The following is a 24023-nucleotide window of genomic DNA, read 5'->3' on the forward strand; positions in this document are numbered from 1 at the left end:
TTCTATATGAATGCAATATATTTTAATGGATATTGAATCATCTATACTTTGTAGTACATGTTAACTATAAGTCTGTATATATTTTCACTTAGAAATTCATTTGAATTGCAATACTGCTGTATTTCACCAGTATGGTAACAAATATCCTGAATCTTATTCAGATAATATAATATTATGCAGCACAAAGTGCTTAGAATTACACACAGTTCGGCTGGTTACTGATATCAAAAGCAAAATCCTACCCCCCTCTATTATATCTGTCAATACCAGGCTTAAAAATAAAACACATTCCTGAGTCTCTTGTTGGCGTGGCAAAACCATTCAAACAAAAAACAACGAATAAACCATTTGTCAGCTCTGCCATGAATGCAGTGAACTCCTTAAGGTTCTTTAACACAAAGTTTTAAACTTTTAACACTAACATACAAACATATATATGAAATGTTTTTATATATATATATATTTAAATATAAAAAAAGAAGGGGCACCCCGCTGGCTAACTTGGTAGGGCACGTACCGCATAGAGGTCTGCAAGACTGCCGGCTCCCGACAAACTTGAGTCGATTCGGGCCGGGCCTTTTTTTTTTCTTTCTAATAGATCGGGCTCGGGTCAGACTTGGGCTCATTTAAATTCCCTTAAACATGCAGAGCACACATAGGCCACTGTATGAAATACTGTAATATTGATTATAAATATTATACATACGCATGGGTACGCGTGCATTACACAGGACAGCTGACCATGCCGTGTGTGTGTGTGTGTTTGCATGTATCAGAGAGCGTGCGTCAGAGAAAAAAGTGATATTGGTTTCGGTTTCCCATTGGGCACAGGCTGGAAAATTGTGGAATTTGTTGGGCTGGGGCCGGGCTAGGGCTTGAATACCACGGGCCAGGGTTGGGCTAGGGTTGGAGTTTTTGCTCGTGCAGGGCTCTAGTACCACGTAAGGCTGAGTCCTTACTGCAGTGGCCTGGGTTCGAATCTTGCCCGGGCCCTTTGCTGCATGTTATCCCCTCTCTCTCCCCTGCCTTTCCTGTCTCTCTACTATTGATGTCAAATAAAGCAGAAAATGCCAAAAAAAAAAAAAAAAAACTTAAAAAAAAAGAATACATAATTTGATATATTCATTTTGTCCTTACAATCGTGAAAGTACTGTTATCCAGAAAATATAGGGACTCCATTAGCAGTTACTGTCTGTGGCTGCAAATGACGTCAAAGACATTGAAAGGCCCCAGAAGTACCTCCTTCGTGCAAAGCATCAGGCATCACATATAGCCTTCACTTTGAAAAATACAAACAAAAAAAAACAAGACAAACTAAAGCAGCTTCAAAGAGACTCAATGGAGGCTCTAACTACTGGAGAGGGACCGCTTGGGTCTGAGCGTGAGAGCTCAGTGTTAAGTTACAGCCCAGCTTCCTGTCACAGTGCCGACCCGGTGGCTCTTCTGCTTGCGGAGGATTTGTTTCATTTGGGGCTGGTACCAAGTTATTTATTTCTCTGGCCTCTGCTGGTCTAACAGACAGGCTGGCTCGCTCCGTCCCCCTCGTCTCTGGCCCCTCCGCTTCCGCCGTCTCCTCCTCAGACTCCTTGATTTTGTGTACAATAAAAAGGTGTCTGTTGAGCGACAGCAGTGATGCGAAACACAGTCCGCAGTGAAGGCACTGGGGCGTGTTCTCGCCGGTTTTATGCTGAGGTATATGCTGCTGGAACCGCACGCTGTCCTCGGTGGTGAAGCCGCACTTTGAACAGCGGAATCGAGTTTTCAGACGTTTGGCTGAGGAAACGTCTCGACTACCAGCAGGCTCCTGCCCTTCCCCTTGGACGCCAGTGGCAGGTCTTTTTGAAGTAAGCGCCTGCAAATCACACAAACTATGCATCTCAGTACAAAAAACAAAAACAAAACTGACACGATGTGTCTTTGTCTACATTATTTTTTTTTTTCTGGTGTAGAAATGTAAAAAAAGAACAAACAAATTACCTCTTGCAAATCCTTGCTGGTTTCCTGTATAGCTGTTTTTGGCATTAGGCTTAAATCAGGGTTTTTAATTCCATGCATGAGAATGATGTGATTCTTCAACATCACACTTGTGGCAAATATTGTTTTTGTGTCTGTGCAGTACCTGAGTAAAGAAAAAAAAAAACATCAATACACACAAATACAGAAGCAAATTTCACACAATTAGGTTATTTTTAATCAAATGAACAAGACAACACAGTAATCCAGTGTTTCCCACACATAGACTTTACTTGGGTGAGCTGCCCAGGTATGTTAACAGCCGCCAAAGTATATCTGGCGACGCATTTTTTTGTTTTTTTATCCGTCCGAGAAAACGACGTCATTCGCGATCAGTTAACTAGTGAACAACCTCCCCTTACTCTACCCACCCCCTACCTGTTCCCTACGCTGTTGTGAGAAGGGTCAACTGACAATCCCGCACATGCTCAGCAGAGAAACAGACATTCTCTGATATTACATTAGAAGACACGGACACAGTGGGTATTCTACAAGCACAGACCAAGTAAAGCAGCTACCTCCTTTGATCCTATTGTAGAATTGTTCTCTAACTTTGGTAGTAGCTTCGAATTCTATGAACGAAAGCGGCAACTACGCTGCGTTGGTAGCTACAAGATTCAAGAGAGTATTCAGCACATGTAACTTGACCATTGCGCAATAGGCAGCAAAGTTGTCCTGGCTAAATATCCATCCATTCGTTATCCGAACCGCTTTTCCTACTAGGGTTGCGGGATGCTGGAGCCTATCCCAGCAGTCATTGGGCGGCAGACGGGCAGGCACCCTGGACAGGCCGCCAGGCCATCACGGGGCTGACACATTCACACCTAGGGACAATTTAGTACGGCCGAAACTCACACAGACACGGGGGGAACATGCAAACTCCACACAGAGGACGACCTGGGATGACCCCCAAGGTTAGACAACCCCGGGGTTCGAACCCAGGACCTTCTTGCTGCAGAGTTGTAGTACTCGAGTCCAGGACTCGGACTCGGGTCTGACTTGAGTCGTGACCCGACTTGGACTTGAGCACTGATGACTCGGACTTAGACTCGAGCATTGACTGCATTTAGACTCAGAAGTTGGAGATGAGGACTCAGACTTGTTAATTGACAAAGACTTTTTTTTGTTTTTGTTAGTTTTTTTGGAATACGCCCTAATAATTTGGCACAAGATATTGATAGCTATATTAATACCGTAACATTATGCATTTTCATGCAAGGGCAGGCACGTGTGTTCCACCTACATGCGGATTCACGTGCACACCCTCATGTTGGAGGGTATGAGCCCATCTTCTTCGACTCAGACTCATCCTTGATGACTTGGACTCAGGTCATGGGGACTTGACTCGGACTCAAACACTGGGGACTCGAGAGACTCGACTCGGACTCGAGGTTTAGTGACTCGACTACAACACCGTCTTGCTGTTAGGCGACCACACTAACCCTGTGCCGCCTGGCTAAATATAAGAAAGATTATAATTTGCCTTCTTCTTTGGGCTGTGGCAGTTAGAAAGACACCGACTAACTTTAGTCAAGGTTAGACTACTAATTTTTCATGCACTTACTCAGCAGGGTAAGTTAATTTTATCTTTCTATCAGCACTACACATACTGTGCATCTAATTTCTGTATAGTTAATTTAAAGCCAGGTGTTTGTTTGTCATCGGAGAAACAGACTGAAAGTGGAACACCCGACTGCATGTCTGCGAATATCGATAAACGGACCAGCACCAGGGCTGTTCCCATATGCACAGGCGTTGGAGCACTTTGAAAATCCTAGAAAGATTAGGTGTTCTGACAAACAGTGTCATCTTTGTACATACTAAAGATTGTTTTATTTAACTTCTTTTTTTTTAACTTGGTGTACTCTTCCCATCCTGTCTAAGGACAGGATGTTGTATTGCTGTTAAGCCCACTAAGGCAAATTTGTAATTTGTGATATTGGGCTATACAAATAAAATTGATTTGATTTGATTTAGATGGAAAGGAAGGCTGGATCTGTGAGACACAACATTATGTGAAATTAATAAAACTGTTCAATAAATCAAAATATTGTGTTAAAGGTCACACGTATTTGTTGTTTGTCACATGTAGTAGACTATTTTTGTGCCGGCAAGTAATGCTGGCCCTTTCCGCCTGCTACCACCACAAGTATATTTCAGACCTGTGGGAAACACTATAATCCATTCATTCTAGAGTATGATAGAATTCCTACCAACAAGAGTAAATTTTCTTCTTTCCATTATGGTCATTGCGAATGTGTCTTCTCAAACTGGCTGCAGAGTTAAAAGACCGCTGACACTGTCGACAAGGATACCTCTTGAGTGACTGTGAGAAATATGTAGATTGTACATGTTTTATAATGGGCCGCACTGAAAAGAAGTATCTTCTAATGTCTACCTTCTTAAGTACACTAAGTTAATCAAGCATTTCAATAACTTCTCTTAAGCAAATATGACTGCTTAGGTGTGCAACCACAGCAGGTTTTCATTATAGCTGAGTGTACTGTACAGGTGAAAACACATTCACGGTGGCTCACCCTTCCATGGCTAGTCTTCATGTGTGAAACATAAGTCTCTCGGTCAGGGAACCACTTGAGACACTCTCCACACGTCCAGCCCATGGGCTTTGTGCGAGGCTTGCCTCCTTGCTCCGCCTCCTTCCTAGGAACATCGGTGTGCTTGACTGGACTGTGAACCTTCAGTTGCTGAACGGTTGAGAGTGCATCTTGGTGCCGGGCTGCCCGATCTGTTGGTTTGCCATTTTTTTCAGCCTCTGTTCTGACGCTCCCACTATGCACACTCTGGTACAAACAAAAAAAACAAAAAAAACAGCAAATTACAGAAAGCAAATTATTACACATTAGAATCTGGATTTAAGGGAACATATATCTGAAATAATTTTTTAAAAAAAACATACAAGTTTACAGTAAATTTCCAGCACAATGGAGCAGTGGCTCATTTACCAATATTCATTTTAAACTGATGTCACAAATCACAATTTCACCAAAAGGAAAAACGAGGCCAACCCTGAAGTGTTGTATTAACAACTGCTTCTGTAGAAATACTGTGGTGCACTCCGGACACTTGAACACACAAGTGGCACGCTTTTCAGCATTCTGATGGAAGTGCTGCAATATTAACTGCTTTTTCTTGAAGACTGTCTCACATGAACACTTAAAGATTAACCTGGAAGGGGAAAAAAGAAAAAGAAAACCCCCATTGGAAACAAAAACAAAACAAGGCAATTACATACATAATTCATAATGTATTGCAAAAGGAACTGTGAAAAACAAACAAGGTTTTCCATTGTGGCCTAAAGAGAGGTGGACTTACTGAGGGGATATTTTGGTAGCACTGTGTTTATTTTTCATGTGAGTTTCGCAGCAGTCAGAAGACTTGAAGGCAACTGGGCAGATGGAGCATTTATAGAAGACATCGCAGTGTTTTTCTTCAATGTGACTATTTTGACCATTAACTGACTTGAAAACCATATCACAGTGAAGACACCTAGAAAAGAAGGGAATTAAAAGAATCTTTCTCTCCAAACCAATTTTATAGTAGGGCACTTAGGCCAACACTGAGGCCGCCTAATAAGGCCTTTGTCCTGTGTTCAGCATACTTACTTGTACCAAGCTTTGCGTGCATAATGAAGGCAGTTTTCCTTCACATGCTTCTGTATGTCGGCAGAGCGACTCAGGGCACCACACTCAGGGCAGCAGTACGGGGACTTGTGTGCATGGATGCGCTGGTGAGCCCGAAAGCTACACTTGTTGGGCAACAACATTGAGCACACCTTACATACCTAGGTATGATGAAACAAAGTAGCAGACACAGTGAGTAAAAAAACAAACAAACAAAAAAAAAATCAAAAAGAGATTCTTAATATATTACGCTTTATTACAAAGCGTTCAACAAAATTTAGACTCACTAGTGCTTCTATATCCTCAGAGTGCCTCTGGTAATGGGCTGCAAGTGCCATGTAATCGGACAATTGCTTGTTACACTCCAGGCAACGAAGTCGGTGCCGAATGACATTGTCTGGATACAGGGGCATAACAGGTTGGGTTTTCAGCGGGGATGATGATGAAGCGTATGAGTCCACATTGACAGATGACTCAGAGCTCGAGGGCGCAAACATTTGCTCCTCTGCAATGGGCTTCATAAAGAGCTGTGTACACTGCATAACCATCCCGTTGTTCTTATGTTCCCGTGCATGTGCCAACAAGGCACACTTGTTAAAGAAGACCATTGTCTTTGCACAGTGGGTGCACGCTACCTCAATGTGAACACTCCTCCTGCCATAGTGGTACACAAGACTCCTCTCCACCCCAAAAGAGTCCCCACATTCGAGGCAACAGTATCCCCGTGGTGGAAGGTGGATGTTACTCTCGGGGGGTGGATTGAGGTTGGGCACGTAAGTAGGCACGGGGTTGGTATTGTTCAACAGTCTGTTTAGGGTTCCCGCTGCTGTGTTGGGGACAGGGGTGCGTGGACAAGGGTTGGCTGTCTTAACCTGATGCACCAATGGGACAGAACTGTACACAATGGAGGAGGAGAGTGTCTGTTGGTTCTGCTGGTGGGTGGTGGACCGTGCAGTGACTGAAGCCGCAACACTGTGAGGGACCAGGTTTAGATTTGCTAAGTGCATTGCTTTGGGTAGGAAGTTTGTATTTGTTGCATGGCCTGTTTGGGATGATGATATTCTCTTCAGTTTCTGCCCTCGATGTGCAACAGATCTTCTAACACCGCTTGTATTATGGAATATGGTTGAGGATTGCAGCATGTTAGGCCTCTTGGAGTGTCGCTGTAATTTGTGGTGTAAAATCTTTGATGAAGATGTACTAACCGAAGTACCTTTGGCATGCATTTCAACAGTGCTATCACCAACTACGTTTTGAGACTGGTGGGGAGACATATTACAATAAGAATCCTCACTGATCATACTTTGGGATGGAGAGGACTCATAGGCAGACTGAACCTCATCTGTCTCTGAGTCAGGTAAAACACTGGTGACTGTGCGCTTGATCTGCCCAGATGTTGTTTTGATGGTCTTAATTCTTACTCTTGGTATGGCAGGGGGTGAGCAAGATGCCATGGCAGGGGATGCTTTTCCACTACTATCACTGCATATGCTTACAGGACTGTCAGAGGGTTTCATTAACCGTTTTACAGCTTCAAGAGGGCTCCTGGGACTTCGTGGTGATATAGGTACCTTGGGACTAGCCTTTGTACAGTCATTATGAACAGCTGATGACTGTTTGGGATTAGTTTGATCACTGGAATCCTTTCTAGCATTAAGAGCCACCAGCGCCTCTAGGCAAGAAGATAATTTACATGTCTCAGACTTGACAAATGGATGAGAGGCAGGAAGATCAGGCTTGGCTACTTTATGGCAGTTGCTCTCTGTAAAGTTCTGGGCATCATTTAGAGGGGGAAGTGTACTATTATGAGCATCTTCTTTGTCCCTCTGCTCACTGATATGAATTTCTGGCTTAAGGACCGGCTCCCCAGTCCTTATGTTATCTGTTTTATTACATTCTGCTCTACTCCTCAGAATGTTATTGGAAATATTGTAGTCCTCAGGGCTATTGTCAAACATGCTGAGGGACAGGTTTCTTTGATTGTCTGACATGGATGGTTCCACCACAACCGAGGCTTCGGGAAAGAAGGGTCTGTCTGAATTTGGACGGATATCATCTCTACTATATTGAGTGTCTTCAGATTCAGGACTGGAAATGGGGCTAAATTGCGAGAAAGATTGGGAAAAGATAGGTGCTCCTTTGGGTTTGTACTGAATGGGTGCTTTCACGAGTAGTTCTCGTGAGTCATCCCCATTCAGTGTGGACACTGAGGATTTGGAAAAGCCACTGTTAGTCTCAATGTTGCAGTCAGTGGAGGTCCCAGGTCCCCTGAATCCATTTTGCAGTGTTGTTCCTGTGTGTAGCCTGTCACCAAATCCTTCCAAAGACTCCTGGCGACTTGTGTTTTTCACAATAACACTGACAACAGGAACATCCGCTGAAGCAGCAGCTTGGTGAGCCAACAAGTTGTCATCCAGACACATCCCTGTGTGTTTCAGCTGACTGTCCGTGTCCTCGTGAGTCTCCTGGATGGGCTCTTTAGCATCCAACCCTGTGGCATCTGGGATGTCAAATGCAGCCAGAAGATCATCGAAATCTGGGGTTTTCATGTCACCCATATTGGGACAGTTTCAAAACCTGAGGAGAACACGTCATTATTGATGATGAGCCACTCTATGTCCACCGTTGGTGGGCACTTTAGCCTTAGCTTGACATTATGACGACAGCAACCTATTCTTGTACCAACTGACTACTATGCTAAGCACCTAACTAACTGCTGGCAGCGGGTATTAGCTTTCTTTGCCAACTTAAGCGAGCCCGAACTATTTGAGGCGACCGAGCACCAAAGTAAAAACCAGCCCATTCGTTTGTGTCGTACGCGCACAGCTTAGAATGGGGGAGACACTTTTCGAAATCTCAAACACTACGACCGACGACACCTTTTCTCCTCACAACCGAACAGTCCTTGCGAGGCCTGCGTGCCAAGTTGTTTTGACGTTAGCTGCACATTAGCCACAGTTAGCTAGACCGTTGATGCCAACGCCGTTAGCTAGCTAGCCAGCCAGCTAGCTAGCTAGCTAGCCAAGGAGGCGATCGGAAAACCGCAATAGCTCGGGCAAGCCGGCGAACGCGTCGCGATCCGGTGCAACGTAAGCTCGCTTACCATCGGATCCGGCTAACGGCGGCGGCCCTGCGGAGCGCTTACACGCGGCGGGGCTCGGCTGACGGCTAGCCGGCTAGCGTTAGCCACAGCGGGCAGCCGTTCACCGCTAACGCTAGCTAGATTAGCGAAGCCGCCGTCAACCTCAGTTGCGCTCTTCCTGCCCGCCGCCGCGGACCGTGAACACACCCTTCCTGCCGTAGGTCGTGCGCACGCGGGCCGCCGTGGCCGGTCTCGCTAGTCGTGTCGAGGCAGCAGCAGCAGCAGCGCGCGGCCAGGGGTCCACTCGTTGTCATTCTCGATGCCACGGCAGGCGGAGGCGTTATCCGGGTCGTTTGGTTCTGGTGGGGGGCACCGCGTTACTAGAACCCTCAGCGGTAACCAGATAGCGGCGGCAGCGCGCAGCCACGTGTGTGCCGGCGTCGCTAGTCCCGGACCCAAAATCCCACCCGTTTTCTGCTTTTGTGACAAAGGCTTTTCCACAACCCGTTCGTGCACAGCTTTGTGGTTTTGTGGTTTAGAAATCCCAACAGTTTGCGCCGAGCAGAAGCGGAGGCATGGGTCGCCCTGCAAGTAGGAGCGGGTCTAGCGATTCCGCCCTGCGCTTCTGAATAGCACATGCTTTAAATGCACAAGTCATCAGAGATGTGTATGTATATATACACAAGTCATGTGAGATGTGTATGTATATATACACGAGTCATCTGAGATGTGTATGTATATATACACGAGTCATCTGAGATGTGTATGTTCATATACACGAGTCATCTGAGATGTGTATGTATATATACACAAGTCATGTGAGATGTGTATGTATATATACACGAGTCACCTGAGATGTGTATGTATATATACACAAGTCATCTGAGATATGTATGTTCATATACACGAGTCATCTGAGATGTGTATGTATATATACACAAGTTATCTGAGATGTGTATGTATATATACACAAGTCATGTGAGATGTGTATGTATATATACACGAGTCACCTGAGATGTGTATGTATATATACACAAGTCATCTGAGATATGTATGTTCATATACACGAGTCATCTGAGATGTGTATGTATATATACACAAGTTATCTGAGATGTGTATGTATATATACACAAGTCATCTGAGATGTGTATGTATATATACACGAGTCATCTGAGATGTGTATGTATATATACACAAGTCATCTGAGATATGTATGTATATACACACACAAGTCATCTGAGATGTGTATTTATATATGCACAAGTCATCTGAGATGTGTATGTATATATACAAGTCATTTGAGATGTGTATGTATATATACACAAGTCATCTGAGATGTGTATGTATATACACAAGTCATCGGAGATGTGTATGTATATATACACACAAGTCATCTGAGATTTGTATGTATATATACACAAGTCATCTGAGATATGTATGTTCATATACACAAGTCATCTGAGATATGTATGTATATATACACAAGTCATCTGAGATGTGTATGTATATATACACAAGTTATTTGAGATGTGTATGTATATATACACAAGTCATCTGAGATGTGTATGTATATATACACACAAGTCATCTGAGATGTGTATGTATATATGCACAAATCATCTGAGATGTGTATGTATATATACAAGTCATTTGAGATGTGTATGTATATATACACAAGTCATCTGAGATATGTATGTATATATACACGAGTCATCTGAGATGTGTATGTATATATACACAAGTCATCTGAGATATCTATGTATATATACACGAGTCATCTGAGATGTGTATGTATATATACACAAGTCATCTGAGATGTGTATGTATATATACACAAGTCATCTGAGATATGTATGTATATATACACGAGTCATCTGAGATGTGTATGTATATATACACAAGTCATCTGAGATATGTATGTTCATATACACGACTCATCTGAGATATGTATGTATATATACACAAGTCATCTGAGATATGTATGTATATATATATACAAATCACCTGAGATGTGTATGTATATATATACAAGTCATCTGAGATGTGTATGTCTATATACACAAGCCATCTGAGATGTGTATGTATATATACACAAGTCATCTGAGATATGTATGTATATATACACAAGTCATCTGAGATGTGTATGTATATATACACAAGTCATCTGAGATGTGTATGTATATATACAAGTCATCTGAGATATGTATGTATATATACAAGTCATCTGAGATATGTATGTATATATACACAAGTCATCTGAGATGTGTATGTATGTATACACAAGTCATCTGAGAAATCCATGAGAGCTTTTGGCACTGAAGCTATTTTTTTAGATGGTAAAGCAACCTCCGTCCAGATTTGACAGCCTGTCTTTCTTCAGTGCTTACTAATCAAATTTAGGCTTCCCCCTTTTTTCTTATACAGTGCATCTTAACTAGACTATCATTTGTTTATTTGTCATCCGATTAGACAAATGTACACCTCTGAAACCCAATACTTGTTCTCGTGAATAATATTAAATAATGATAATAATAACAATAATAATACAGATGGGGATTCTTTCTGTCTCTCTCAAACTTCGACAATGTGCAAAGGTGCTCTGCGCTCAGCCACACTCCAGCCCTATTTAAACACCGAGTTATTTGGGCGAATGAATCAAGAACACATGAAATGTTCGGGCCGTGGACACAGGTCTTGTGAATTTAATGTGACACAAAATGACTTAATATGTATCTAAGAGTCTGCAATGCCCCCTGAATAACCTGGCACAGATAGCCCCGGTTTAACGATAATGCTTTATCGTCCTCTACCAGACAGACTGTGCCCCATTTGGGCTTTATGAGCCGTGGGCTTTCCGAGGCAGTCAACGGTTTTAATGGTCAGACATAAAACAGCAATGAGCTGAACAACTAGTCGCCATTAGACGCACGCAGAAGTCCTCATTTCACACAAATCTGCGTCAACCACCCCACCTGCTGTTCCAAACCACAGATAAGAGATTTCGACATACCTACAATTATGTTTGTTTATGTAGCACATTTGACTTGACTTGACTACAAGGATGTTTGTCACAGGTGACGTTGTGCCAATAAAAACAGATTGTGTATCTCTGCGGGAAGAAGTTGTTTTGTTTATGGTCCAACAGGCTACATTGCTTCCGTTATATAACTGTTTTCCTTCTTATGCAAACCAACAAACAAAAAAAAGCCACACATTTGCCAAAGCACGTTTGAATGTGACCATAGGGTGTTTAATCACATTTCGATTCCAGGGTGTAAATCAATTATGCCCCATGAAACCAGCGGTGAAAAAGTTACAAGTCATGAACATGTTTTACGATGCTATCACCGTGTGTGTGTGCACAAACACACACACACACAACTCCGTTAAATGAAACACTCAACGGTAGGGAAAGTGCTCAACAAATAAGGAGCAAAATAATCCAGTGATTCAAGTAAATTCTTTATGAGACAGCACAAGCCTGTTTCATGCCATAAGCAATCATCAGCTGTCAATAAAGCTACTTCATTGACAGCTGATGATTGCTCATGGCAATCATCTGTCAATCAATAAATCATCTGTCATCAATAAAGCTACTTTATTGACAGCTGATGATTGCTTATAGCATGAAATAGGCTTGTACTGTCTGATAAAGAATTTACTTGACTGGATTTTATATATATACACTACACACACACACACACACACACACACACACACATAGCGGTTTTTTCCAGAAACCATCAATGGTGTTGATAAAAGTGCTCAGCGAATGAGGAGTGGAATATTTAGATGTAGGAAAAATAACTAGTGCATTTCAGTACAAGCTTGTTTCATGCGTCACGCACTCATCAGCTGCCAATGGGATTATATATATATATATATATATATATATATATATATATATATGTATCAGGAATCAGGGACAGTTTATTGTCCTTTCATTCATGTACTTGCATACACAAAAGAAACAAAATGACATTTCTCCCAGGCCACAGCAGTGCAACACAAAAGACAAAAACACACATCCAACATTTCCCAAAAACATACAAAAACAGAGAGAACAAAGAAAAAAAAAACCCATATACAGGTAACAACACAGTCCATTCAGTGCAACACAGTCCAAAATTTCCTCTGTCCAGAGAATGAGCTCCAGTCAGGATGACTGTCAGGACTGCCGGTCTGCATGGTCCAGGCATTAGCTTAGCCTGCCCTGCTTCCGCGTCCTGTCAGACCGCCCTTGGTGGTTCCTCTTCAGACGCAGCTCCGGGCAAGGCCGTGGTCCTGGGGTCCACCGGACGCAGCAGACCAGGCTCCCTCAGCCGATCCAAGGCCAGCTCTCCCAGCCAGACACCTTCGACACACCTCCCCTGCACTCCACACGACGACACAAACGCAGACAAAAACTGCACCGTCAATGCCAGATAGTTAACAGATAATAAAAACAAATAATACAGTATAATAAAATAAAATAATAAAAATAGACAATGGATTTCCTCCTACAGTCCAAAGACATGTAGGTCAGGTGAATCGGCCGCACTAAATTGTCCCTAGGTATGAATGTGTGTGTGTGTGTGTGTGTGTGTGTGTGTCGGCCCTGTGTGACAGTCTGGCGGCCTGTCCAGGGTGTCTCCCCGCCTGCCGCCCAATGATTGCTGGGATAGGCTCCAGCATCCCTGCGACCCTGAGAGCAGGATAAGCGGTTCGGAAAATGGATGAAATGGATAATGGAGAAAATAAACAAAAATTATATATATATATATATATATATATATATCAACACAGATACAGGACATTTTTTTAATGCATTGCAGTACAGGCCTGTTTCGTGCGTTTTGCACTCATCATCTGCTAATGTGGTTAAACAAAGAATCATACAGTTTACGTTGCCCAGCGTCACGCCCCTAATTTCGGTTGGACAACAACCAATCAGATGGGGAAACATTCAAACTATAACAACCAGTTGGTTAGGTACTTATGATGCAAAGCAACCAACGGAGGGTTAGAAAACACTATATAACGGAGGGTTAGAAATATACAATGGAGGATTAGAAAACTATATATATATATATGTGTGTGGGTGTGTGTGTGTGTAGCGCCTCCAGTGCAAACTAGGGGTAGCAGTAAAGGTGCTAACATCTAACTAGGTTCGGTGAGGGGTTTGCCTTGACTAACTCACGAGAGGAGTTGATGTGGAGTTGAACAGTTGACAATTTCATTGCCTCACAACAGCAAAATATACACAATGCTGACTTTTACATAAAAGAATTGAAATAAAACAAAATACAGCTCTTTAAAGTAAATAAAATAATAAACCAAAGAAAACCTCATTCAAATCACAACCCTCAATGAGTGTTAGCAGTCTGAGATGAAAGAAAATTTCAGTTCCTTGTCCTTAAGTGTATGTGTTGGTCCAAGAGTTCAGTTCCTGATCCGTGAGTGTATTGAATATACTTCAACGATGACTATTTCTACCCTGGTAGAGGAAATAGGCTAGTGTGTATGGGTTCTTATCTGATGTCTGGATGAATGATTCAGGCTTGTCAGACGTTTCCTGGGACAGATCCTACGGTAGGCCACCGCTTCTATGATCGTCCACAGTCTCACTGGGCTGGGCTCGCCATCACAGTCTTCCAAATTCTATCTGGTAGTTAAAAAAAAACAATCTACACAAATAGTGCAGAATAGTAAGTATTCCATTCTATATCTGTTTCTAACATGAGATCTCATTAACTTCTTTTCATTCAGAACATATTACAATATGCTTTCCAGTAACATGTATATGAATTGCAATATCGTTACTTAATCACTACACATATATAATTCTGTTACACAAAATCAGTGCAATCACAGTGTAGCCTCAATACAAACCATTTAAGTGCGCTAACCACTTAAACCGAATGGCTTTAACATCAATAGGAGAGGTGCCACGCATCTTTAATGCTACACAATTCCCCAATGCTTCACTGACTAAGCTAGCGCTTGGCACTAGCTAACTACTGGCGTGAGCTATCTTCTAGAACATTCAACATGACACAATGATACAGTGCGCACCAAAGTGAGTTTTAAATATTAACATTCTCATAACTATGATACAATATGTACCAAAGTACAGGCTATTCAAACATTAGACATTCTTATAACCCCGACTGGTTTTATGAAGAGTATCTTAACAGCTATATGATCCAGCGTTATCTTTTCCCTTCAGTGGTTAGCAATAAGCTAGCACAAAAACGTGCTTTACTCATCAGGAGTTCCAAATACTTAAAACTCGACAGACCTTCGTCTCGTAAGCTCACAGATGAGATTCTGATCATACATAACACTTTTCAGAATCAAAAAATGTCAATACTTTCTGAGGCTATGTATAATGAAATTCAGTTGCCAGTTCAAGAGCACAATTTCCAGGAAGATCAAAAAAAGAAAAGAAAAAAGATGACGACTGCGTGTAGCAGTCTCTACCCTAGCGAGTTGCATAGTGCGCCCCCTAAGGAGCGGCATGTCACTACACCTCTAAATCAATGACTATTAGTAGTCCTATATGTCATATGGGTTACACCCTCCCCCCTTGACTCTGCATGAGCCCCTTCATGTGCTGATCTATTGCCAGTCTAAAAGACTAAACAGGGGAAGCCTTATAGTCAATAATGGTGTCAAGCGCTACATTAAAGCTTTCTAAGAGACTGTGCAAAGGAGATTAAGGGTTTCCCCAACTGGGGATAGTGAAAACGGCTGGATAGCTGTCATGACCTCTCAGATTTACATGTAGCGTCATTTGTTTCTTCATGTGCCACATCTTCAATTTCCTTTCCTTTATTAGTCGTCTCACGGGTTGGTTCAAGTCAGTATTTTGCTGAACTTCCTCAACAGCTTTGTCATCTTCAGGATCCTCCAGATTAACAGGAGATGCGTCATATTCATCAACAGCAATGGCTGGAATTTCAATTGTCATGTCCGGTGAAGTTGTATCCTCTCCAGTAGGGGATTGCTCATAACCTAGTCTCTGGCGTCTGTCCTTCAATCATCTCAGGGGGTGTCTCAACAGGTTCAGCTGGCATCACAGAATGACCAACATGAGATTCGTCCTGAGGATGGGAGGTCATTGGCAGGGCTGGTGAGCATTTACCATCCGCCGCTTGCATTACAGTGGGTTGCTGTGTCCTTGGAATTTCATCCACATGAACGAATCTTCCCTCAGGAAGGACAGACAGCTGGGTTGGAAAGAAAGGTGAGTCATCCTCAGACTCAGAGTGCTCCTCTAAAGGCTGAGGTGGCCCACGCCTGGTTCTTGGCCTGCGGGCCTTTGGCTCATCCTGTTCGACTTCCTCTGCTCCAGATAAGTCACCACAAGGGAGTAAGAGGTCCCTATGTAAGGTTCGGATAGGACCATCTCTATGTATGGGCTGTACTTTGTACACAGGTAGGTCTCCCATCTTTTCCAGAACTTTGTACATGGTGGATTCCCACTTATCCACAAGCTTGTATTTGTTTTGCAACCACATATTTCTTACCAACACTTGATCACCTTACTCTAGTGTTGCCTCTCTTACTGCCTTGTCAAAGCGGCGTTTGTTTCATTCAGCAACCTTTTGCAAATTCTTGCGAGCAATCTGGTAACTCTCCTCGAGCTATGCTTTCAGGTTTCTCACATAGTGGAAGTAGGATTTAGGTGCACCATCTTTAACAGGCAAGCAAAACGCAATGTCCACTGGTAACCTAGGCTGACGCCCAAACATTAACTCACATGGACTGAACCCGGTGACCTGATTCTTGGTGCAGTTTTAAGCATGGGTTAATGGCTTTACGTAGTCACGCCAGTGACTTTTCTTCTTGTCGCTCAAGGTTCCTACCATGCCAAGAAGTGTCCGATTGAACCGTTCAACTGGATTTCCCCGTGGGTGATAGGGACTAGTGCGCACTTTGGTGATACCCGCTAGAGCGCAGAGCTCCTTAATGAGTTGAGACTCAAAGTCCCTGCCTTGATCACTAAGTAGATGTTCTGGAAAGCCGTAATGCACTAAATACTGCTCCCAAAGGCACTTCGCAACTGTTGTAGCCTTCTGATCTTTGGTGGGTATTGTGTTGCTTTCTGTGGGGTGGTTGGATTTCAGTTGTGTTTAGTCAGAGATTTTTGTTTGGTTTGGGTACAAACTTGTGAAAGTTATTTCGTTTACATGTGGTTGAATTGTGGCATTGTTTGAATTGTTAGTTACATAGGTGAATCTGAGTATTGATAATAATAATGAGATTTATTCCAGTTCCGATTGTATGTGATTTCTGTGTGCTTGATGAGGACTTTTATTGCGAGGTTCTATTGGCGAGAGATGCGTGCATCCGGGGTCTCAGTCGGGGAGCTGCTGTGATTGGCTGGTTTGCGTTCTGGGGGTGACGTCGGGAAGGTTGGTGCAGCTTCGGAGTGGGGACTCTTTAGTATGACGGGACGAGGACGGACCGGTGAGTGATTGCGGGAGTGAGTGAGTTGTATTGTGTGTTAGCTTTGAGTTGAGGGTACTTGAATGATGTATGTTTGTATTTTGTGTGTTTTCTTTTTCAAGGTTCGTAACCTGTTGGTTAAAAATAAAGAAATTTTCGACCATTGAGTGACGTCCTGTTCATCCTCGCCTCAGCTGCAGGGCTTGTTTGAGAGTTAGCAGCACAGGTATGGCAACTGCATATTTGGTAAAGTGATCAGTTATAACCAAGATATCTTTTGTGTTATGACTGTTAGGCTCCAGTGATAAATAGTCCATGCATACCAGTTCCATGGGACGAGTTGTTTGGATATTCACAAGAGGTGTGGATTTTTCAGGTGGGGTTTTCCTCCTGACACAGTGTCCACATGACTTGATCCTTTTCTCTACATCTGCTGCCATCTTGGGCCAATAAAATCTTGAGCTAACTAAGTCAAGGGTTCTCTCCAAACCCAAATGCCCAATATCCTCATGGAGGCATGTGAGAATGGTGGACCTTAGAGACCACAAACTGGTAAGTGATGTCGTCCTCGGATCGACGAGTTCTATAGAGAAGACCATCTCTCAATTCCAACCGTTTACATTCTTTGAGCATCAACTTGAGCTGTGAAGAGTCAGGTCAGGGATTGGGGTGTGCTTCATTTCCTGTCTCCAACAGATTGACAACATGTCCAATGACTGGGTCAGACCTTTGATGATGTTGGAGTTCTGCCTCACTGTAGGTAGCTATGGTGGAACAACCTGGTCCCTCGTCTCCATATGCGTCTGGCACTGCATCAGCATGAAAGGCAAGGGATTCTACCAAGGTGATAGAGGGCAGGTTGTTGTCGGCTTCACCCAAGAGATGACGGTGATATAAGACCTTAACCGCGTCAGCTGGTAGGTCTTGTTGATCGGAAGAGACAGATGGTGAAGACAGACGGTGAGAAGCAGATTGTTTCATTTGCTCTCTTTCCTCGAGAGAATCATGGTCGTCATCAAGAGTGTCATGAGGCCGCCTTGATAGGCCATCAGCGTCTTGGTTGCTTGTTCCAGCACGATGCTTGATGTTAAAGCCAAAGGTGGAGAGGGCTGCTAACCAGCGATAACTGGCAGCATCAAGTTTAGCTGACTTCAGAACGTATGTCAACGGATTGTTATCCATAACAACCGTGAATGTTTCCATAGAAATAGTCTTGAAATTTCTCCACAATGGCCCATTTCAAGGTTAGAAATTCCAGCTTGTGGGCCGGGTACCGCTTTTCACTGGAGGAAAGCCCTCTGCTTGCATAGACAATAACTCGCATCTCGCCATCTTGTTCTTGGTACAGGGAAGCCCCTAAACCAGTAGTGCTTGCGTCTGTGTGGAGAACATACAGTAGTTTGGAATTTGCGAATCCAAGCACTGGTGAGGAAGTGAGCTTTTCTATGATTGTCTCAAAAGCCTCTTGGCAAGCAGGTGTCCACCGGTTCGCAAAGGGTTCTTTCAGGTTGAAATACCCCCCAGGGCAAGGTGTTGCTTTTCCACCGTTCTGATGAGGTGGATAGCCTCTGGTAAGATCATTCAAGGGTTTGACTATTTTAGAAAAGTCTATGGCAAACCGGCGATAATATCCTGCAAAGCCTAAGAAGGACTTAAGCTCACTGACAGTTTGCTAAGAGCACTGATTTTCTCAAGGTCGGTCTCTACCCCTCTGCTGGAAACAATATGCCCCAAATAGTGCACTGAGCTCTGGAAGAAGTGACATTTTGCTGGGGAAAGTTTCAAGCCGTTCTCTCTCAATTGCCGTAGGACATGTAAAAGTCTGGTTTCGTGCTCCTCTAATGTACTTGAAAAGACTATGACATCATCCAAGAAAACCAGCACTTCCCTCAAATTAAGACTGCCCATACATTTTTCCCTTAACCGTTGGAAGGTACTAGGGGCATATGTGATGCCCTGAGGCATGCAACTGAACTCGTAAAACCCCAGAGGACACACAAAAGCAGTCTTAGGCTTATCACACTCCTCCATCTCAAGCTGGTAATAACCAGACTTGAGATCCATTACGGAGAACCATTTGGATCTGGCAAGAGCCGAAAAAGCCTCCTCCAGGTTGGGAAGTGCATATGTGTCTCGTATCGTCAGTGCATTTAACTTGCAATAGTCGATGCAAAGGCGGACTTCTCCATTCTTTTTTCGAACCACCACGATTGGTGAAGAGTAAGGGGACCCTGATTCACGAAGCACTCCTGCATCCAGAGAAGTTCGCAGATGCTTCCTCACAGCTTTATAATCATTTGGGTGAATTGGTCTGGACTTTTGCTTGAAGGGTGTTTCGTCTTTTAGGTTTATATGATGTTTCACTTTGGATGCATGCCCAAAATCCAGATCATGCTGGGCAAAAACATCAGCATAAGCACGTAGACTCTGAGTAATCCTATTCTTCCACTCTTCTTGGAGAGGAGAATCACCAAAATCAAATGTTAGATCTGACTTGGTATGTTCACTGACTGGCTGAGAAGTGATATTACAACACTTCACGGTGTCAACGTTTCTGTTGGAAGCAGGTAAGTTGTCCCAGATCTCTTTGGGAGTATGAAGCTCTGCAATGAAACAGTTTGAGGGGAGTGTTATGGCATGCTCAGTTTCATTTTTTACCCACACAGGCAACTTGTGAGGACGCTGCTTGGGCAAAGTGACAAGACAACACTCTACAAGGATTCCACCAGGCAAGGCAGATGTTGTTGGCTCTTTGACAATGGCGCACTCACTGGTGGCATTAGCCTTGACGTAACCCTCAAGAAGAACTCTACTTTGAGCAGGTATCACTTGCTGGACTTGACCTTTAAGAGTCATTATGCCCACTGTAATGGACAAATTTAGACTTTCACTTTTGTTGAACTTATGCTATTAGAGACCATCTGTTTGTCCTGCACTTGCACTCTTGTTGAACTTCTGTTCTTAGAAACCACTTTGGGCCACGACCGATATCCAAACGCAAACGAAGCACTGGTCTGGACTGACTTTCGATCTGAGGTGTAACCACAAGACATTCCATTTCCCTTTCTCCCTTTTCCTCTTTTCTGTATATAAATGTGACTGCAGGACTACCCCTCTTTGAGCTCCTCTGACAGACTGTATAGCACTCTGTTATGACGTTGCTCTTTCTTGCAAGAATTCAATTCAGATGGACAACTCTGCTTCATTTGTCTGTTATTTCAATTCTCACCAGAGACCTTGCAAAGACAAAATATTTTTTTGTTTCCACAACAATTTGGTGTCAGAAGTGGGATCCCTTGAGTGATCATCTGGGATGAAGGCGGACAGTGGCTGGCCACCCTGGGAAGAGAATTCCAGCCTCAACTCGGCATTACAAGACATGAGGGCTGGCTGTCGGACGCCCCGGACCGTCACCACTGGGGTTCCACGAACTCAATTTACAATTGAATTAGATACTCGGTGAATGTTGAAATTTCACATAATTTCGCACCCAGGTTCATCATATTTGTATGATCGAGGCCATTTCTAAGTCCGGGACTTAGAAAAAGACAAATGCTTTCAGATCGGTTGTGCTGCAAATGAACCGACAAATGCTTTTAGATCGGTTGTGCTGTAAACGAACCAATCCCTTACAGAGACGTCTGTATTGTAAGAGAACTGTGCACAGATTCCTCATCCGGGATGGGGCATAAAGAAACAAGGGAGGTCAGATCTCCTGATGGCCTGATCGTGGATATTGTGAGGAATAAGTAGGGCGAAAGAAGTGTGAGTTGTCTATCAACACAGGTAAAGAAATTTGAATTCCCAGAGGGGGGATCATTGAGTAAGAAAAAAACTCAATGAATTAGAAGTGAAGCTGGGAAGGAAAAAGAAAAAGAAAAAACTCAATGAATTAGAAGTGAAGCTGGGAAGAAAAAAGAAAAAATCTCAATGAATTAGAAGTGAAGCTGGAAAAAAAAGAAGAAAAAACTCAATGAATTAGAAGTGAAGTTGGAAAAAAGAAAAGAAAAAAACAATGAATTAGAAGTGAAGCTGGAAAAAAAAGAAAGTGAATTGAGAAAGAAAAAGAAAGTGTCAGTGAAGGATTTAGAAGACAGAAACACACTTTGAATATGTGGAAAAAGGAAGCAGAGACACGAGAAAGGAAGAAGCTACAGAAAGAACTACCCGGGTCAAAAGAAAAAAAAGAATAGTAAAACACAGAATAGTAATGCACATGAAACCCAAACCCCATACTCGCACACCTCTTCTCTGTACCCACAGTTGACGGCGCTGAAGCTGGATCCTGACCTCGACACCTGAGGTCTTCAATACACACAGCGGCATAAGACAACCTGATGAACTGGGCCAGAATGCCGGTGTGTGGGAAACACATCTCTGTAGCTGTTTCCTGAATGGACTGAAACCAGAGGTCGCTGATGCGGTCAAACAATATTGCGTCGGCTGGGGAGACGCTCGCCTAAGAGAGCTTCGCCGACACGCCGCACAAGACTATGATCTGCTCGCCCAAAAGAAGACCAAAGAAGACAGGAGTGAGAAGGAACTCCATATGGCCGCACTTACTATGTATCATGCTGTTGGCAACAGTTGGGGAGGTGGCAGAGGACAAGGAGGTAGGGGACGAGGCAACTTCAATAATAGGCGGGGTGGAGACCGTGGGCAGGGTTTCAGACGGAATCCTGAGCAAGACGATGTGTGTTACCGCTGTGGTCAGAAGGGACACTGGGCACGTGATTGCCCGGACAAAAGAAGGGGTGGTCAGCGGGCACCACATCAATCTGCCAACAACAACAAATCAGGTGGAGGGTGGAGAGGGAAGGCCTCCGGCAGATGAGCTGCGACTAACACCGTTGGAGAGAGGTATTGCATCACCACATACACATAGAATTTAACACACACTGCTGCAATTAAGACACCGCTCATAGCAATGAGGAAAGGTTTTCACCACATACACACATAGGATTTAACACACACTGCTGGCTGCAATGAAGACATGCTTGCCCACACCGCTCATAGCAATGAAGAAACGCTTGCCAATGCTGCTACTGATAAAGGCACACACAGCACTTATGTTAAGTACACATCGGGGGCATTTGAGAGACTGCTCGAATATACATTGATAGTGAGAGGACAGAACATTGTTTTTCTAGTCGATTCCAGGGCGACAAACTCCGTGATTAGGGCATCAGAATTCCCAAACAAACCAGAAATGAGTGGAAACCATGTTTACTCTATGGGCACATCAGGCCAAATGGTTAAAGAAAGCATCACCTTGCTGCTCAATTGCAAGGATGCTCCAAATTCCAAATTTATGCATGCCTTTTTGCTGTCAGATCTGTGCCCCATGAATCTCATGGGCAGGGACCTGATATGTAAAATGGGCATATGCCTAATTTCCATACCAGAGAGCATCAAAATTCATAAAGTGTCCGAATTGGGCCCTGACATTTCTCACTCGCTAGTGCATTACGGTCCGCAACCTTTGCTGTATGCCTACGAGTGGAAACTACAACAGCAAATCAAGTATGAAATGATGATCGAGGCGGAGCGACAAATCTCCCCTATTAGCACTGACCTTATGACACTGGAGGATCTGCATTGCACCTCTTATGTGTCAGAAGGGCCAGATGAGCAATATGAGAGCACATGGTACCACCAGAAATATCACAGGCTTTCAATCACTACCATTTATTGGACACAACATAGATGTGCAGCGGCTGTTTCTCTCACAACAGAGCAGAATGATTTGTATAGGGTTAGAGGAGCTAGACCACATATCTCGTTGGCCAAGCATGAACAAGACGAGTGGGTGGATCTGGGCCCTTTTGTGGCTGAGTGCTCTTGCATTAGTGACTGGGAGCCAACGTCTGATCCATGCACCTTGTTCTCTCCAGCACATGGCTGCTACAAAAAGGGTTTCCAAATATCTGTACATGCCGAACAGTCTGTTCAGCTGGTGCCAGACCACGGGCCCCGAGGACACACTTACTTGTCGGACACGAAGGCCGCTAACATACCTGCCTTGCAGGAGGTTCCAAAATCTCTTTGGGCAGCTCACAAATATGATGTGGGCCTAATAAAAGGCTGTGAGCCTGTGGTGATCGCTCCAAAATCTACATTTAGGCCTTGTAAACAACAGTACCGACTGAAGCAGGAAGCCATAGATGGCATAACACCGGTGTTTGAATCTCTTAAAGATGGAGGAGTAATTGTTCCCTGTGAGAATTCACCAGTACGTACTCCTTTATTTCCTGTAAAGAAAATCTGAGACAAAGGCCAACCAACCGAGTGGCGATTTGTACAAGACCTGCAGGCTGTGAACGAGGCGGTGCAACTGCGAGCACCTGACGTTCCAAACCCGTATACAATTTTGTCTCAAGTTCCGTCGGACGCCATCTATTTTTCGGTCGTCGACTTATCAAATGCATTTTTCAGCATCCCGGTCCATCCAGTCAGCCAGTTTTGGTTTGCATTCAATTTCAACGGCAAAAGCTACACATTCACATGATTGTGCCAAGGCTATTGTGAAAGTCCCACCATTTACAACGAGGCTCTTCGACGCAGTCTTGCACCACTTTGCCTAACACCAGCGACGGCCTTGTTACAATACGTGGATGACCTCATGATTTGCAGCCCCTCCCGTAAGCAATGTGAATCAGACACGATTGTATTGCTGAAACACCTAGCACAGAAAGGACACAAGGTTGGTTTGTCCAAATTACAATTTGATCAAAAGTGTTGTATTTCTGGGTCATGTGATCACAGCAGAGGGAAAATCTCTCTCCCCCAAATGTGTGGAAGCAATACAGAATTTGGCCAAACCCATCACAAAAAGGCAGCTAATGTCATTCCTA

General features: G+C 43.6%; 1 protein-coding gene across 1 annotated transcript; it reads right to left on the reverse strand.

Annotated features, from left to right (window-relative positions):
* Positions 1–1099: 1099 nt before the first annotated feature.
* znf592 (zinc finger protein 592) lies at positions 1100–8850 on the reverse strand. The gene is made up of 9 exons (XM_056282110.1): positions 8758–8850; positions 5942–8231; positions 5637–5815; positions 5347–5520; positions 5040–5199; positions 4551–4814; positions 4227–4339; positions 1978–2119; positions 1100–1852 (listed from the first exon to the last, which is right to left on the reverse strand). The coding sequence occupies exons 2-9, from the start codon at positions 8210–8212 to the stop codon at positions 1352–1354; spliced, it is 3804 nt and encodes a 1267-aa protein (XP_056138085.1). The 5' UTR covers positions 8213–8231; positions 8758–8850; the 3' UTR covers positions 1100–1351.
* Between the last annotated feature and the right edge of the window lie 15173 nt (positions 8851–24023).

The sequence above is a fragment of the Lampris incognitus genome, chromosome 6, assembly GCF_029633865.1.
Source record: "Lampris incognitus isolate fLamInc1 chromosome 6, fLamInc1.hap2, whole genome shotgun sequence".
Lineage (NCBI taxonomy): Eukaryota > Metazoa > Chordata > Actinopteri > Lampriformes > Lampridae > Lampris > Lampris incognitus.

Coding starts and splice junctions, on each gene's coding strand:
- znf592 (XM_056282110.1), bottom strand. CDS start 8,212: ATGGGTGACATGAAAACCCCAGATTTCGATGATCTTCTGGCTGCATTT. Junction 5,816..5,941: donor CTGAGGATATAGAAGCACTA/GTGAGTCTAAAT, acceptor CATCATACCTAG/GTATGTAAGGTGTGCTCAAT. Junction 5,521..5,636: donor GCACGCAAAGCTTGGTACAA/GTAAGTATGCTG, acceptor CTTCTTTTCTAG/GTGTCTTCACTGTGATATGG.